The following is a 17754-nucleotide window of genomic DNA, read 5'->3' on the forward strand; positions in this document are numbered from 1 at the left end:
CAGCGGTTGTGGCCCATTTGTGTTCTGCAGTGACCTCTACTTGCAAAGCAGTTACAGACTTTATAAGTCAGTTAGTTAAACCAACGCACCATGTTTTTTGTTTGAATGTTTGAAAATAAGAGGACATATTTAAAGTTTTTTTTATTCAAATATAACAACTTCTATACATAATAATTTATATAATCTTGTCACTTTTAGCACTTATTACCATGATTACTAAGTCTGCATGTCTTGTATAGTTTGATGCTATCCAAAGTGAGAATGACACAGTGTAAATGATAAAACACGTTTAAGATAAAAGTTATTTTTCCATGTTCTTTGTCGTGTTACTTTTTAGTGACATGAAGAAGCAATGTTGAAATATTTAAGCAGCAAATATTTAACTAGTTAAAATTCTGAATTTGACTGCGAAGAGTGTGGAGGTATTTAAACCCTGAAAAAGTGCACTGCAACTATCAGTCAACTACCAATCAATACTTGCCATGCTAATTATGCTTTCACTGTAATGATTTAGGCAAACATGTTTTGATCACCTTTTCACGGCTGTGTCTATCAATCAGAAAACATTTTCGGTAAAATTAACACTTTTCTATGAACTATTTATTCAGTCGTTCAGTAGTTACAGTAACCAACAAGCAGTGACAAGAAGTACAAATACACCAAAATGCATCTCTTTGTTTCTGAAGCTCGAACTGCAGCTAAATCGAGAGCCACTGCTGTGTAGTGCAAATGCAACCTCGGGGGTCGAGCCGTGCACACCACAGTACTTCAGCGGCTGCGGACCAGGTCTGAGGCAGCTGTCAGGTGGCATGTTCTGCCTGACTGGTTGAAGGGGAGGGCGGTGGGGGATGGGGGTGGGGTTGAACTAGTACTAAGCCAACCACAACGTGAGGGGAAACATCCAACAGTGTGAATAAAATAGAGGCAGAGGCAGGAGTTCAGAGAGGTTGGGTGTTTGGCGCTCTGGATTGCAGAGATTGAACTGAAATGTCACAGTGATTCTGTGTCCAGAGGCCCACACTGGGATAATGTGTGTTGAGTATTTACATCAGTGGAGTCAGTGCAGAAGTCATTCAGCGTGACCACCTCTCAGCACAGCAGTCTGAATAGGACCGTGGTACGTGCAGCATCTGTTAATCAGCTGCTAAGGCTGGAAAAGGGTCATAATAGCTTCAAGGTAGCCACAATCATCGTTTTTCATCCTCTGGAGCATGTGTGTGTTCATAAATATGTGTGTACAGTAACACTTTTAATTACATTCTTAGGTTTGACAGTGAGACACAACTGAAGCTTGACACAAACGTTGACAAAAATTGCTGCCGTCCTCGGCAGCTGGTTCACATTTAAGAAGACCGAGTGACCTTTTCCACCGAGCAGGTCAGGAAAAGGACCGAACAGGTGGCGAAGTGTACAGGGCCAAGCAGGAGGTAAAGAACAGGAGGATCCAAAGTACACATAGAGTAGGCAGAGGTGACGCTGTTAAATGAGAGGAAGGAGAGTTAGAGTTTTACTGTAACGCAGTTCTAATTTCCCATTTGCACAACTCAAATTACACAGACAACATTTCTAAATCAATATATGAGTGGATTTCAAGCATTAACAGACATTGCAGTTGAGCTTGCATAATCATTATCATGGCCAGATCTCCATTCAGTTCTGCTAGGGAACTGCTGCTAATAATAGCACCCATTACTCTGGTTGCCACAGGAATATGTGGTATTGAGAAAAAGAGAACGATTATTCCCCCGTTGTTCATTTTTCCCTTATTTTGTGCTCTTAGACTTATTTATGCATTTAAATTCAAAATGGCTCTCTGACTAAAAACATGAAGACTGCAAGTCAGATCAGATACAGCACAGAACATCATTTAATCAAGGTGGACGCTTATTGACTTTGCTGGAGCTCAACAGAAGTGAACAAAATCAATCTGGGTTTGCGTCATGGCTTTGCAGAGCCTCGCGCTGTTAAGATTAACACACAATGCAGGGAAGTAAAAGGTGAAAACTTACATTATTCAATGAGGATTAATGTGACAGTAAATAAAACATTACTTCGCAGACGTAACATGAGGAGGCGTATTACAGCAGCCTGATCATAGGCTGTCTGAAAGAGCCTGCCTACAGTTAGAAAGTGTGTGAAAATGTTTGCTTTGCAGAACACACAACACTGATTTTCCATTTTGCACAAAATGACAGGGCCACAATTAACTCTCACAAAGTGATACAAAGAGACTGGCTTTAATCTACACTAAATAATAAAAATTGGGGGACCAATGCATGCCACTGTTGTGCTGCTGAACACTCGACTGATGTTCAGTTTTAGGTTGGACTAATGGTGCAAATATTGAACTCTTTCTGCTTTCAGATCTAACAATGTTTTTCTTAATGTTCTTCTCATGAACGTTTTAAAAAAACAACACTAATCTGCCAAGTACTCCTTTGTTGTGATTTGATAACACAGACAACTAAAATGCTGTATTTTGAAAAGCTTGGACACTGTGGAAAAACTCAAAATAAAAACAAAAATGCAATGATTTGTAAATGTCACAAACCGATACTGAATTTCACAAAATAAATGTTTAAACTGAAATAAATTACTATATAAGAAACATAGTGGCTTGTTTTGAATTTGATGGAGCAACATATTGCAAAAAACATTTGGGTCCAGGCCATATTTGTCACTGTATAGCATTCCCTCTTCTTTTAACAACAGCCTGGGAACTGAGGAGACTACCTGCTGGTCTTTTAAGAGAGGAGCACTCTCCCAGTCTTATCCAATGTTAGATTACAGCTGCTCAACAGTTCTGGGCTTTGTTTGTCATATTTTCCTTTACATGATGCTCCAAATGTTTTCATTTGGTGAAAGGGCTGCACGGTCTTGCTGAAATATGCAAGGCCTTCCCTTAAAAAAGACATAGTCTGAAAGTTCCTGTTATTAAAAATTCAAAATGAGCTTTTATTTTTCTTATTTTGGGCGACCGTGGCTCAGGGGGTTGGGAATCGCATCTGTAACCGGAAGGTCGCCGGTTCGATCCCAGGGCTCTCTGTCCTGGTCGTTGTGTCCCTGGGCAAGACACTTTACCCTACCGCCTACTGGTGTTGGCCAGAGGGGCCGATGACGCAATATGGCAGCCTCGCTTCTGTCAGTCTGCCCCAGGGCAGCTGTGGCTACAACTGTAGCTTGCCTCCACCAGTGTATGAATGTGAGAGTGAATGAATAGTGGTATTGTAAAGCGCTTTGGGTCCCTTGAAAAGCGCTATATAAATCCAATCCATTATTATTATTTTGTCAAATATATTTTCTATGTTCTATTTTGAGATTTCCAAATTATTGCGCTCTTTTATTTACATTTTACACAGCGTTGCAACTTTTTCAGAATTGGGTTTGTATATCTGAGACAACAGAGTCGACCAACCCAGAGGTGAAAGGTTTTCTCTATGTCACGTATTATTCCAAATGTTCCCTATTCAAGATGGATAGGCTAACAGTTTTCCTTCTGTTTTTTCCTTTTGTTTACGTTATAAGGTGTATGAGAGTCTCATATGGCTTTATGAGATTTGTAAATCATTCCATTCTGTTTTTCTAGCTCTGGACGGATCAGTCTAAGACACCTGTGCCTCATTTGTCTGTGTTATTTCTCAGACACACTCTGCTGCACCTAACCACTGCACGTTAGCAAGATTATGCATAATAATCCCTCAATTTCCTAAGAAAACTGTGTTTCCATTTCAGCAAATATGCATGGAATACTGAACCAAGTCTATAAAGGAAAGTCTATAATCTGCAAAGGGCAGTAATATACTACACAATATGGGGCAATAATTTGTTTTGTTCAACCTGTAGCTTGTCCAGGATATAACTCCTTATAATAGGTCTCAGAATCGTATATACTGTCCTATACTAGCAAAATTGCAAAAAACTATAAGAAAAAAGCAAACAACAAATTGCAATGTTATAACCTGGAATATGGAATAAGATGTCACCTTGGCCCTGGACACTAAGACCCCTTTGTTCTCCTCTTCTGTCCTCCAGCAATCCTTTCATCTCTTGTCTCTTGTCAGGGAGTTGTATCTCCGCGATGCATGGAGGCTCGTCCCCAAGCACCTTGTCCTTGCCCTTGCCCTTGCCCTCCTCCTCCTCCGCCTCCCCCACCACCATGATCCTTATCCGATTCTGGTTGGCTCTGGGCTCGCTCAGGCTTAGGGTTGGGTGTGCACGGGGGGTCAGGTTGTTGGACTGACATGGTCCTGCGCAGGTGGGTTCGTTTACACAGAAAGTCAGGCTTCGCTGAGAGACCGAATGAACCTTTCCTTAAGACCATGCGAACTGAAGGAGATTTCTTAGGTCTGGCTCTGTGCCCAAACTGAAGAGTGGAGAGGTGCGCTGCATAACCTTCGCTCAGGAACTACACATACCACACAGGCAAAGAGTTAGAAAATCTGACAAGGAGAAGTGAGAAGATCAAAGTACATAAATGTAAATTGAACTACCTGGCACTGATTTTGGTACTTCTTCGAAGGTCTGCCAACAATATAAATTTGTGAGGGGCTGAGGCCTAGCATGTTGTAAACAGAAATGTCCTTCATGGAGCCATAGGCAGAGTTGATCTTAATGTGACACTGGTGAAAGAGAAAATAACCAGTCACACACGTGTGACATTTTGATTCAGCACATCCCAAAGCTACAAAATTGTGAGTGAGAGAGTGAGAAAGATCTCACTGTACGGCTTGGACCAAAAGGTCTTATTTGCTGTATATGTTAATGCCTATGTTAATGTCAGGATTTACCTCCTGGATGAGGTTCCTGAGGAAGATGGTCTTTTGTCGCAGTGGGTCATGAACTAAGCCCTCAGAAAAAAAGATCATCCCGTGGGGGAAATTGTGCTGCGAGAGCCAGGACACCACACGCTGTTTCTGCATATCAGGACGGCCTGTGATGTAGATGATCAAATATCCCAAGTCCTGCCAATGCCTGGATGTGAATGCATAAAATCAAGCACACATCAAAGTGAATAATTGTATTATCACAGAGAGGATGCGCATAAATCCTTAAAACACTGAGAGCTCCAACAAAGCACGCGTATTGACTACTGAATTTGTATTTTCCTGTGAACCCTTCCACCTTCTCAAGATTTACATGTAGACATACAACCACACGCATGTATAATCAAAAAGGGTAATCAGTTACCTGACCACATCGACAGCTCCAGGACGGACCTTGGGGTCGCTGCCCATGATTGACACACTGGCAGCAAAAGAGCCATCAATGCTGAACACAACACACTCCATGCCCCTTGGTAACACAGTCAGGTAGGCCTCTGCACTAGTCTGATCCCCCCTGTGGATTGAAAAAAGGAGAAACTACATATTAAAAAAAATGAGAACTTAGTTGTTACTCCCTTCAAGGCCACTATTTATGCAGCATTATCCAGCAAGGAGCTCATACTCCAACACAGAGCATAAATAAATGAAATCTTTCTCTTCTTTCTACATCTTATTTGATAATACAGCGCTTTGTAAAGGGAATGCCACATGGATGCTTACTTGACTACCATTTTAATGGGATATACTCCTAGGCCAAGCTTCTTGGTCTTAGGTATTGTGTATGTGACTCTGCCACTGCTGTTGGTCACCTCTGTGTCAAAGTGCACCCAGCGGCCCGACTGAGGCTGTGTCATGAGCAGGATATCCACCTGAGAGGGGCAGGGGTATAACACATGCGATTAATTGATTAATGCCAGCCTAACAAAGAAACGCACACGCATCAACATAAATCATATCGCTGTTTTTCACCTTTTCTCCAGTCAGAGTGACCATATCCAAGGGGCCATACATGAAGCGACCAACCAGAGTCTGGGGTCCATCCTCGGTGGCAATGACATCATTCACCCTGTGGTTTGCTGTGACGTTCTGCAGTTAGTGACAAGAACTACCTCCATTATTCAGGACACAAATGTAACACGTAAGCCTTTACGGCAACAACAGTTTGTCTCTGGCGCGCTACCCTGGAGTAAATTTTATGACTCATGCTGAAATGTGATTAGAAGTAACAGAAAAAAGAATCAGTGTCAGAGTTCAAATTAAAAAATTTAAAGGATATTATTGCATAAAAAATATATCTAAACGGGGTGAGAGCTCATTCCACCAGGGGGATGGCAACCTCATGGGCTCTTTTTAAAGAGGTGCCTGTAGCTGATATTTGTGCGGCAGCTAGTTGGGCATCACCGCACACTTTTGTGCGGTTTTATCGGTTGGACGTTACAGCCCCTTCGGTGGCTCATGCTGTCCTTTCTGCTGGGTCTACCACTCACTAAGGATGTGGTGGTCTGATTCCGGTTCGGTGGCTGCTCTGTGGGGCGTGTATATATGTCCCATACTTATGTGTTGTACCGAGTGAATCGACTGAAAGGGAACGAATAGTTATGTCTATAACTTCTGTTCCCTGAAGGAGAGGAACGAGGTACAACACAAGGTGGCCCCACTGAGCAGTTTGGCTCGGTGAAGAGCGGCTATCGAACTGAGGGATGACTGTGATGACAGCGGCTACTTGTGCAGGCGGGGCCGTGCGCTTGTCATCACACGTCATCTGCCTTAAAGGCGTGATTAAAGGTTTCTTCAGCCAGGACACGCGAGGGCGTGATATCCCATACTTATGTGTTGTATCTCGTTCCTCTCCTTCAGGGAACAGAAGTTATAGACATAACTATTCGTTTTTCAAGGTTTGTGCTGTATCTAAGGGAACGTCTTCTGTGGATTTAAGATTTCTTGATTCTCTGTCATGTAATCTGAGATGACTCCACAAGAGTAAGTCTGCCTCATCATTTGTTGCAGGACACCTTGCTCCACCTGTAGCTGAGGATTTCTTTATGATTAAGGGTTTATTGTCCGGGGATATGATTAAGCTCTGCAAAGTGAATTTATGAACAGATGCCTTCCTGATGGTAATGTATAATGTATAAGAAACAGAACATCTAAAGCACCTGAACTATTGTGAACGTCCACCAAAATCAGTCGTCACTTTTGTCTGTACATGGCCTGTCTTTACAAGCCTTTGAGACAAACACAATCAGAGGGAATGAGATTAAAAATAGCCATAAATTTCCTGCTTTCATGCCCTGTTTTTCCAAATTTCCAAGTCCAGCCAAATACTGCTGAAGAGTGCACTGTGGGACCTTACAGAAAAGCATGCTAACTCCCTATTAAGCTTCCTTGTCATGTTCTATTCTCCATATTGCACTATTCAGTGAGTACCTCCAAGTGTGCCAGCAGTGGAACACTAATCCCTAAATCTCTTCTTGCTGAGATGGTTGCATTTTAATAGCATATTATGAGCGCGCTAATGTATAATTCACAGACTCTGTTGTGGGTCACCATGACAGAAACTGTAATTTTCCCTCCCTAACGTCTCTGTCATTTCTGCAACCTCAACGTTATACTGAAGAATTTTAACAGCATACAGTGCAAGTTTTATCAGCCTCACGAAGCTAGTATTTCAATTTTGGATTTATGTTTGTACACTGTAACAATAATTGATCAAAATAAATTATCAAAGGGGCCAACTTCTATAAATAAAATATCACAGGTGTACAGCCACACGCGCAAACAAAAGCAGCAGCAACGATAAATTTATTAACTCAATCGTTGTTTACTGGGGTTGTTTCATCAGGATTAAGAGGCTCAGATGACATTTCATTTACTTGAAAATGTTCTGTTGTTTATTGACAACACTCAGTGAAAGATAATGGAGCATCTGCACATGACAAATACAGCTAAATGCTAATGTGATCAACCATGTTGTTGTTGTGCTTTACCGTCTCACCACATCGGCTAATGATAATTGATTTAAAGGATGTGACATCTAACAACGAAGTTCAATGTTTCCAGCTGCTATCCCGCATTAGCTTTGTCAACAGTTAATTGTCTGCCAGCAAGAGGCGTCACTTACTCATCCTGTGATGGCAATGCAGAGAGAGAACATGTAAATATATATGTGCATACCTGTGCGTGTACATGCACCAGCATACAGTTTAACAAGATCCCAGCCTGCAGCTATGTGACTTGAGTGCATCACATGGCTCAGCATAGATTTATTTTTTGTGTCATGAACTCTGTGTGGTATATGTATAAACAATACGAACAAGCAACTTGTGGCTAATGACACCATCAACTCACAGACAAAACTATGGAGGACACGAGTTAGTGAGTCAGACACCTGCCTGTTAAAGAGCAACACACGAGAAGCAACACACGAAACAATTGCCACAGTAGTGGTCCCTCTCCAGCTGTGACAAAGGCCTCTTACCACAGCAAGAAACCTTTGAAATAGTTGCCAAATCTCTCCGAATAGCATCGCCCTGCAACAGATCATCTGGCTGTGCCCGGACTGAATCGGCATGGGGCTGCTTTAAATCTACACGTACCGACTCGTATCCAGGACGGGGGCAACTGCTTTGAGCACTAACATAAGAATCACATCACTTAGCTGAGGTGAGGCATGAACAAGTCGACACCGAGAAAAAGAAAACCTTCAAACTCAAATATAGTTATGTTTCCATGGCTATTCGGTTCTATTTATAGCCACATGAAAAGCAAGCAGGCACTAATTTTGTGTTTTTAGAAAAGGGATAGCAATGTGACCTTGATTATTCTACTCGGCAGGGTTCAGGAACATCGAGCAATTGTATGCGTCTGCCTGCATCAGTGATTCAAGGTGAATGTGTGGGAGTATTTTAAGATTTTTCCAGCTTCAAATCATTCATGGAGGCCAAAGACTTAACTACTACAGCTTCAGCCGTCTGTAATACCCGTATTTTAACCCTGATTAAGTGCATGTTACAAATTAGGGAAAGATGACTGAAATCAGATTTTGTCTACTTAGAACTTTTACACCCTTTTTGTGTCACTTCATCTGCATCTTGCAATCGAACCCAGTTGTTGCAAACAAAGGCATTTAATTTTTCTTTTTTAATTTGGATCAACATGCCATCGTTGGTCCATGCCTTAAAGGCACAGCCAATCTCTTAACCACCAGATTTCTGGCTGGCAAACCTGAGGCTCATCACCTAATCAACACCCTGCAGTATATATACACTAGCTCGCAGATTGTTCGTTCAATTGTTGTGGTAGAGAGGAGCCTTTCTCGTTTCCCAAACTCTTGCTCTGATCGCTAGTTTGCTAACCTGCTATCTTTGCGCCCTAGGTTTCCTGTGTGAGCCAGCCAAACCTGTGTCAACTCTGTCTGCTGATTGATTCGAAAGCTTGCCAACCCTGCCTGCCACTCTACACGTCTACAGTCTTTGCCAGTGTCAGCCACAGCTGAAAAAGCCTTTTAACTAGACTCTAGGATCATCTTTTTAGTCAGCCAATTCTTGATTCCCAAAACACTGAACATCACGTTAATCTGGTATTAAGTTATATACATCCAAAAAAAGGGGAATTTTAATTTTTTACCCTTAGTTTGACATGTGTCCTCCTTCTAAGCCACTTCTCACGGGGACCAGAGGGTGAGAAAGGAGCCGAGTCCAAGTTGTCTGCTTCCTTTGCCTTTATGCAGTCACATCGCATGAGCTGTTAATGAATACAAAAATATTTAAAATAAGAACAGGCATTTCCATAAGATAACACAGGTTTGTTTAACAGTAATGCCACTACTGTGATGGTGGCATTACTGTTAGCTGATATACTGACGAACAGTGCATCTAAAGCCTTAAAAGAGGTTCATCGTGTTTCTAATTCACAGTTTTGTAGAGAATTACTGCATATTGCTTGACTGAGGCTCTGCTTATCATTTTTGACCAGGTGGCCTAAACATCAAGAGAGAGTTTCCATAAAGACAGCAACAGAAAGTCTGACAAATGACTTTTCACACAACTTTTACATTCTGTTACAAATCGTAAATATTCTGCAGCACAAATGATGCTGTACGCCAAGGTTTATTAAATTCCTAATGACTTCAATAGAGCTTTGTTTACTTTGTGCATCTCTAAATCGTCTCCACTGTCTCACAAAGGCAACACACAGCAGATCGAGCCAACACGAAAAGATTTCTTTTCCCTATGGAAGCTCTGCTTTCTAATCATCTGTTTTAAAAGAGTGCCAGTGTTTCTAGAAGTTTTTCATAAGAAATAATGTGATTAAAAAGATGTTTTTCAGATGTATTTACTGGCATAGTGTTCATTGGTGTCTGAGGAGTTACAGATTCTCCTTATCCTTGTTATCATAGGTTAAAGCTGAACTGCCCATAATATTTTTATGGGCAGTTCAGTGGGCAAAATGTGGCATAAACCTTGTCAAGGTTCATTGCTTAATTCCAGCTTTACTGCTAGAAATATATACTGCCAGCATGTTAAGACTCTCCTGACCAAATGATGGGTCCGTATGACTAATTAAAGTTGAGGATGGTAATATGGAAATGACTACAGCTGAGCCTAAGCTGAGAACATATTTGCAGACTTTTGAAATCCTAACCAAAGAGTTGGCAGCACACATACATTTTCAAACTTTTGTAGATTTCAGTCATACGCTTATTGAATTTATTTATAAAGCAGACTAAACCACAAAATCAGACATGTCCATATTTTTGTCATATCAAAGAGCAAGCTTGATAAAAGGGTTTCAGTTTGTCAGAGGCTCAGCTGTGATGGGTCAGATGAATCCTGAACAGCTTCACATAAGATCAAGCACGTCAAGTGTAACTTTGCCTTGTTTTGCACATCATGTGTGTGTGTGCATGTGTGTAAAAGAGTCCTTTAGAGAGTCCTATTTCATGATTTCATGCTGACAGCTGAAAAGTTAGGCAGCATCTACAACATATGCTGAACAGAGTTTCATGTCTGGACAAAAATGTGAAGTTTGACTGGTTGTGGTTGTTGTGGACTTTTGGAATCAGATCAAACTCAAATGGCTGAGTTCCTCACATGCCATCCATTCAATTACAGTGAAGCATGCTCCCATTTACAGTACAGCTGAACCTTTTTCTTCATCTCTGCTAGTCTGAGCGTGAACTATTCTCTGCGTTCTGAATTAGCCTTGTGATAGACAGGTGACCTCTCCAGGGTGCAGCCCTCCTCTTGGCCTGTTACAGCCGGGATAGTATTCAGGCGATCCACGTGACCCTGAATTGGATGAGTGGTTAAGAAAACGGATGGATGGACTATCTCCTAGTGTGACAAATAGGTCAAGTCATTGTATGCTCTTTGAATTACACATTGTATGAAATGTTTTACATTAATAAACTCTTTCTCTTTTGTCCTGTTATGTAGAGAACAGGACAGTTTATTGTTTTAAGCACACTGCATGAAATGCCAGTGCATGAGTCTAAAAACGCCACAGTTTATTCTTATAATGTTAAGATACACTGTTTCCAACTTGACACCTCTGCTCATTATCTCCATGTCCTACCTCCCACACCTTTATCGTTGTTTTTGTTGCTATATTGAACTGCTTTAGAGAGCTGAACTTGTTTTTGGGTCTATCTCTCAGAAAGAGTCCAGTGGATGACGCTTTTAGATATTTAAATACAGTTAGGTAAAAAGAAAGTACAGCCTCTGTCATTTTACATATTATGATATAATACAACCACAATTCCAAAAAAGAGTCGCGAATAAAAACAGAATGCAATGATTTGAAAAGGAACTGGCAGCAATTTACCATCTAATTTCCTTTGGAAACAGTAAGTGTGTACATAGACAGAACGAGGATGGATAGGTGGATGTGTTTGTATTTTTAAAAAATGATGGTGGTTCTTTATTTATATAGGCAATAGGCAATTTATATTTCATCATTTGCAGGGAATGAGTGAAAATAAGATTGAAAATATCATCAGAAGTTCAAAGAATCCAACGAAAACAAAAAGCATACCTCATCTAGTGATCATGTCCAGATCAAAGCTGTGATTAAGGGTATAAGTGAGCTGCAGGATTTAGTTAGTCTTCAATTTGAGCTGCAAAAACAGCCATTTTCGAGAACACTAGTTTATTAAATATGCTGTGGAGAAAACAATACTGTTATTAGTAAGGCTCTCTCACCTGCCGAAGAACAAAAGCTGCCACGTCAGTGGACTCCCAGTAGGAGGCGTGAAAAAGGTGAGGCAGAGCCACTGTTGGAAACGCAGTCAGCACATCAGGGCAGTACAGAGCATAGTCCAGCCTCTTGGAGCCCCACCAACTACTGGAAACTGAAACATAAACACACATCCTCATACTTAGATGGGGGAACTGAGGTCACTTTAAAAGCTGTGAAAGCTCATCAACTTGAATTAATCTCCAGAAGACAAATGGAAGACGACGGCGTGGCCTTTCTGTCTCTTTGTTTTCCTCCCACTCACTGTTAGCGATGGTGTTTCCAAGTTGGCCCATGGAGCAAATCGACATTTCACTTTCCACACTGGTCACACTGGCTCTACGCCCCCCCTCTTCTCCTCCTCCTTCAGTGTCGGTCTCAGAGGACTGCTGCGAAGTCGGCCCTCCGTAAGTTTGCTCACCTTCCAAAAACACATTTGGATGACTTTGGATACTGTCTGCTATAGAGGGAGGGGGGAAAGGGGAAATATAAGAACAAATGGAGAGGGAAGAAGAAAGGAAATGCTTTGATTACAACAATTGACTGGTCTGAATCTTTAAATCAATGCTGCTATTTGCCTAATAAGCCAGGTTCTCGCTGTGTATTGACTTGCTTTGCATTTTATAAAGCAAAACCAAAGACAAGCACTATGTATAAGTGTGATAACAGACGAAAAGCTTGTTCCACACTTTGTGGGTTTGAATCAATTTATTAGACTGTATTTGGCATTAGCTTTGGGAGCCAGAAAGCATCTTGCTCTTGGTTCCTGCGGACAAGTAGAATAATTTATCAGGTTGAGTTCCTCGTTTCCCCCAGCAAGGCTCTACACTGCATTTTCCTATTTGTTCTGTCTTAATACTGAAGATCCCAGAGACCTCGTTTCACTAGACATCCCAAACATAACAGTTTTCTCTCACAGACCCTAAAAGAAAAAGCATCATATGATTATTAATTCAGACAGCAGAGAGGCAAAGGCCTATCAGCTCTGTTCATTAGCACATTTATCTTAACAGCTATAAAAGATTCAGGACAAAAGGAGATTGACGCTGAATGTAACAGAGCTTCTACCTGAGAATATTCTCTGACAAGCTGAACAACAGCAGCAAAAGAAAAACAGCTAAAGGCTCATCTCTTTGTTTGAGAATGCTCCCTTGATGTTTTCTGCTTTGACCTATACTATAAAACTTTTTTATCTCTTGAGAGTACTGATTATCCTATTACCGAAGCCATTTTTTATGAAAGTAGAATGGCAACTACAAACCCACCATTACATCTCTATCTCTCTTTCTCTCCTGAGAGCAAATGCTAATCAGAACACATCGTGTCTGGGCTGGTCTTTGATCGGCGCTTCGGATACAGCATACCCTTCACAGTTTCTTCTATCAGTTTACTTCTACTTGTGCCAAACATAAACATTAACATTACAGATAAACATCTGTGGACATTGTGGATGCCTGCCTCTATTCAGTATCTTCAAATGGCCGTGATGTGTCAAAGTCATTATCCAGAATTTTCAGTTTGTTTCACAGCTTGTTATGCTCATGTTAGCCCTTTCTCTGCTGTTGGATGGCTATAAATATGCCAGCAGATGAAGTCCCATGTTGCCTGTTTGGTTTGAGAAGGATGAGCAACTGCAGCAGAATACAGATTAACTGCGGCTCTCAGAAACATGGGGGAGAATCAGCTGTGGTTAACGAATCCCCGCAGTCGAGGCAAAGAATAGTCCACATTCGGTCTGTTAGGAAGATGATGAAGAAATCTGACACATACTCTGTACTTATCAGTGCCGGGCATCTGATTGCCAAATTTTCTGTGTCACAGGTCTGTGTTATGTGAATATATGTGGGAAGAAAAGACATTTCTAGATGAGAAGGGAAAAATGTAACTGTTCAGTATTTTAGGGGTGTTTTAAATGAAGTCTACCAGTTTAAAATATAACTTCAATGTTGTGTTACATAAACACATTTGTGTGGTGATGAGCATGTGGGGTCCTGGATTTGTTTGAAAATGCAGTCTTTTAACAGATAACTACTCAAATCTTTGCAGTTCGCATTACTGGACATTGTTTTTACTTATGGCAATTTTTTTTTTAAGGATATGTACTGGGGATGACACAACGATTCAAAAACAGGATTGTTATCTAACACCCGATTCTATCTAGGACCACAACGAGTGGGATTTAATCTTTAGTTTGCTGTGGAGAGCAATCTTTCATTATCGGTCCCCAACTGAGTAAAAACTGCAAAACAAAAACGCCTAAATGTCACAGTCCTATGGTTCTGTTCTTTTGTTCTTTTTCTTGTGAACTCGTGTTTGAGTTTCATTGTTATTCCAGTTTTTGTATTTTGATTGCTGATTCGAGTTCTTTTTCAGTATCGCTCTTTGTTTTCGAGTCCCAGCTTTTGTTTATCATTTATACAGGGAGTGCAGAATTATTAGGCAAATGAGTATTTTGTCCACATCATCCTCTTCATGCATGTTGTCTTACTCCAAGCTGTATAGGGGCAGGGGCAGGGATAGCTCATTAGGTAGAGTGGTGGCCCCATGATCGGAAGGTCGGGGGTTCGACTCCACTGAACGGCTACCCTGAGGTACCCCTGAGCAAGGTACCGTCCCTACACACTGCTCCCCGGGCGCTGCATTGGTGGCTGCCCACTGCTTCACTGGGTGAATGGGTTAAATGCAGAGGAACTATTTCCCTATGGGGACTAACACACACACTTTATAGGCTCGAAAGCCTACTACCAATTAAGCATATTAGGTGATGTGCATCTCTGTAATGAGAAGGGGTGTGGTCTAATGACATCAACACCCTATATCAGGTGTGCATAATTATTAGGCAACGTCCTTTCCTTCGGCAAAATGGGTCAAAAGAAGGACTTGACAGGCTCAGAAAAGTCAAAAATAGTGAGATATCTTGCAGAGGGATGCAGCAGTCTCAAAATTGCAAAGCTTCTGAAGCATGAGCATCGACCAATCAAGCGTTTCATTCAAAATAGTCAACAGGGTCGCAAGAAGCGTGTGGAAAAACCAAGGCGCAAAATAACTGCCCATGAACTGAGAAAAGTCAAGCGTGCAGCTGCCAAGATGCCACTTGCCACCAGTTTGGCCATATTTCAGAGCTGCAACATCACTGGAGTGCCCAAAAGCACAAGGTGTGCAATACTCAGAGACATGGCCAAGGTAAGAAAGGCTGAAAGACGACCACCACTGAACAAGACGCACAAGCTGAAACGTCAAGACTGGGCCAAGAAATATCTCAAGACTGGTTTTTCTAAGGTTTTATGGACTGATGAAATGAGAGTGAGTCTTGATGGGCCAGATGGATGGGCCCGTGGCTGGATTGGTAAAGGGCAGAGAGCTCCAGTCCGACTCAGACGCCAGCAAGGTGGAGGTGGAGTACTGGTTTGGGCTGGTATCATCAAAGATGAGCTTGTGGGGCCTTTTCGGGTTGAGGATGGAGTCAAGCTCAACTCCCAGTCCTACTGCCAGTTTCTGGAAGACACCTTCTTCAAGCAGTGGTACAGGAAGAAGTCTGCATCCTTCAAGAAAAACATGATTTCCATGCAGGACAATGCTCCATCACATGCGTCCAAGTACTCCACAGCGTGGCTGGCAAGAAAGGGTATAAAAGAAGAAAAACTAATGACATGGCCACCTTGTTCACCTGATCTGAACCCCATTGAGAACCTGTGGTCCATCATCAAATGTGAGAGTTACAAGGAGGGAAAACAGTACACCTCTCTGAACAGTGTGTGGGAGGCTGTGGTTGCTGCTGCACGCAATGTTGATGGTGAACAGATCAAAACACTGACAGGATCCATGGATGGCAGGCTTTTGAGTGTCCTTGCAGAGAAAGGTGGCTATATTGGTCGCTGATTTGTTTTTGTTTTGTTTTTGAATGTCAGAAATGTATATTTGTGAATGTGGAGATGTTATATTGGTTTCACTGGTAAAAATAAGTAATTGAAATGGGTATATATTTGTTTTTTGTTAAGTTGCCTAATAATTATGCACAGTAATAGTCACCTGCACACATAAAATTATTCCTCAAAAATACAACTTGCCTAATAATTCTGCACTCCCTATATAGGTTTTATTCCCGTCTTCAGTTCATCTTATTCCAACTAGAGTTTCATTTTTTATCGATTTTTGTTGTTATTTTATGGTAGAGCCTATGAAGTTAAATGAATTGCAAAATGTGAGCGCTTGTAGAATAAATGTGAGAACCTGTAGGGAAAAAAAACACACATATTTACTAGGGGTGCAACGATACACAAAATTCACGGTTCGGTTCGGTTCGGTTCGATACTTTGGTGTCACGGTTCGATATTTTTTCAATACAAAAAAAATGTTCATGCCTTTTTAATTTGTTATTTATTAAAATTATAAATATATATTTTAACTCAAAAGTACAGTTTTTAAATGTAATGTTGCTGAAACAAAAGTAATTAAAAAATAAATATATCTCAGGGCTCGCAAAATGTCAAAATCCCCGGTAGCCCTTCGGGCAGGGACTCTTCAGTTTTTGGTAGCCCAAAATAAATTTAAGTAGCCCGAATAAAAAAGAGAGCAATTTTTTGATTGATGTTTTGTTTCCTTTACAATATTAAAGTATAATATTGTAAAGGAAACAAAACATTAATCAAAAAATTGTTGAAAAACAAATTACAACATTGTATAAAAATTACAATCATCAACTCAAATACTTGGTTCTAATTGAACAGAAATTTCTATGAACTTGTAAGAACTGTGTAGGACATGAATCAGTCTGTGTCAGATCCTGAATTTGAAATTTCCACTGAAGTCACGGGTAAGAGACAAGTGGAACCAAGATCTAGGCCATTTATTTTTTGAAGTTTGCAAAGACTGCTAAATTGTGCCAGTGGTAGTTCACTCTTTGCAACATAGTACGCTGTTCTAAACAGATTTTTCAGGTTTATTTTTAGTATCCATCCATCCATCCATCCATCCAATTGGTGTTTGTTCTGGGAAAGATATTGCAGACTGAGCAATAATGCATTTCTTGCATTTCTCATGGGTTCTAATGGGGGCCTTTCTTAAAATGACTGGTCCCAGTAACAAAGGCGCTTGTCGACTCAGAAATCGAGAGAAAACCAACAACACACCAAGCAGAACATTATGTTATTTACACGGGTGCACATAAGTGGTCTGCATGTGCGCATTCGCTGTCAAAATAAAAAACGTGCACCAGATAAGAAGTTGCAACGCGCGTTTGTGTCCATATAAAAAGCACTGTTTTTGTCCGCTAGAGTGGGATTTTCACGGCACATTCCGCACCACATCTCTGTGCGTTCATCATTTGTTTGAAGCCAGCTCACCTCCTGCAACCACTTTTCCTTGCTTCTTTTGTGGTTCGGACTCCTTCTGACATTTTTTTGGAGGTGGAGGAACACCAAAGTAACTGCTTAAAGGAGCTTCTTCGACATCTTTAAGAGTTCTAAACAACTTTCTGTCCTCCTCCAGAAAATGTTATGTATGCAAACACGCGTTGCAACTTCATATCTTGTGCGCGTTTTTTTTGGGGGGGGGGGGGGTTTGACAGCGAATGCGCACCTGTGGACCACTTATGTGCAGCCCTGGTTATATAGCTCGTCATATTGCAGCCGCAGAAATTCTTTTGTCCATGAAACCATAAAGCTGCACTTTCTTTTTGCCTTATAGTCTGATTTGT

At 41.2% G+C, this 17754-nt stretch overlaps 1 protein-coding gene across 4 annotated transcripts in view; it reads right to left on the reverse strand.

The window, feature by feature from the left end:
* Positions 1 to 840: 840 nt before the first annotated feature.
* The window catches only part of pitpnm3 (PITPNM family member 3), a 110149-nt gene continuing 93235 nt past the window's right edge, over positions 841 to 17754 (reverse strand). For 2 of the 4 annotated variants that reach the window (XM_085243789.1, XM_085243787.1), the window contains exons 11-20: positions 12325 to 12519; positions 12026 to 12174; positions 9450 to 9566; positions 5793 to 5909; positions 5544 to 5692; positions 5188 to 5337; positions 4788 to 4971; positions 4491 to 4619; positions 3984 to 4405; positions 841 to 1476 (exon numbers count right to left, since the gene is read on the reverse strand). In XM_085243789.1, the coding sequence (XP_085099915.1) occupies positions 4058 to 4405; positions 4491 to 4619; positions 4788 to 4971; positions 5188 to 5337; positions 5544 to 5692; positions 5793 to 5909; positions 9450 to 9566; positions 12026 to 12174; positions 12325 to 12519 (1538 nt within the window). In that variant the 3' untranslated portion in view covers positions 841 to 1476; positions 3984 to 4057. Of the gene's footprint in view, positions 1477 to 3959; positions 4406 to 4490; positions 4620 to 4787; positions 4972 to 5187; positions 5338 to 5543; positions 5693 to 5792; positions 5910 to 9449; positions 9567 to 12025; positions 12175 to 12324; positions 12520 to 17754 lie in introns of all 4 variants that reach the window. The other 2 variants (XM_085243790.1, XM_085243788.1) reach the window with 2 other exon arrangements.

The sequence above is a fragment of the Mchenga conophoros genome, linkage group LG14, assembly GCF_057382185.1.
Source record: "Mchenga conophoros isolate Kocher_MC1m ecotype Shallow Benthic linkage group LG14, M_conophoros_male_GT1.1, whole genome shotgun sequence".
NCBI lineage: Eukaryota > Metazoa > Chordata > Actinopteri > Cichliformes > Cichlidae > Mchenga > Mchenga conophoros.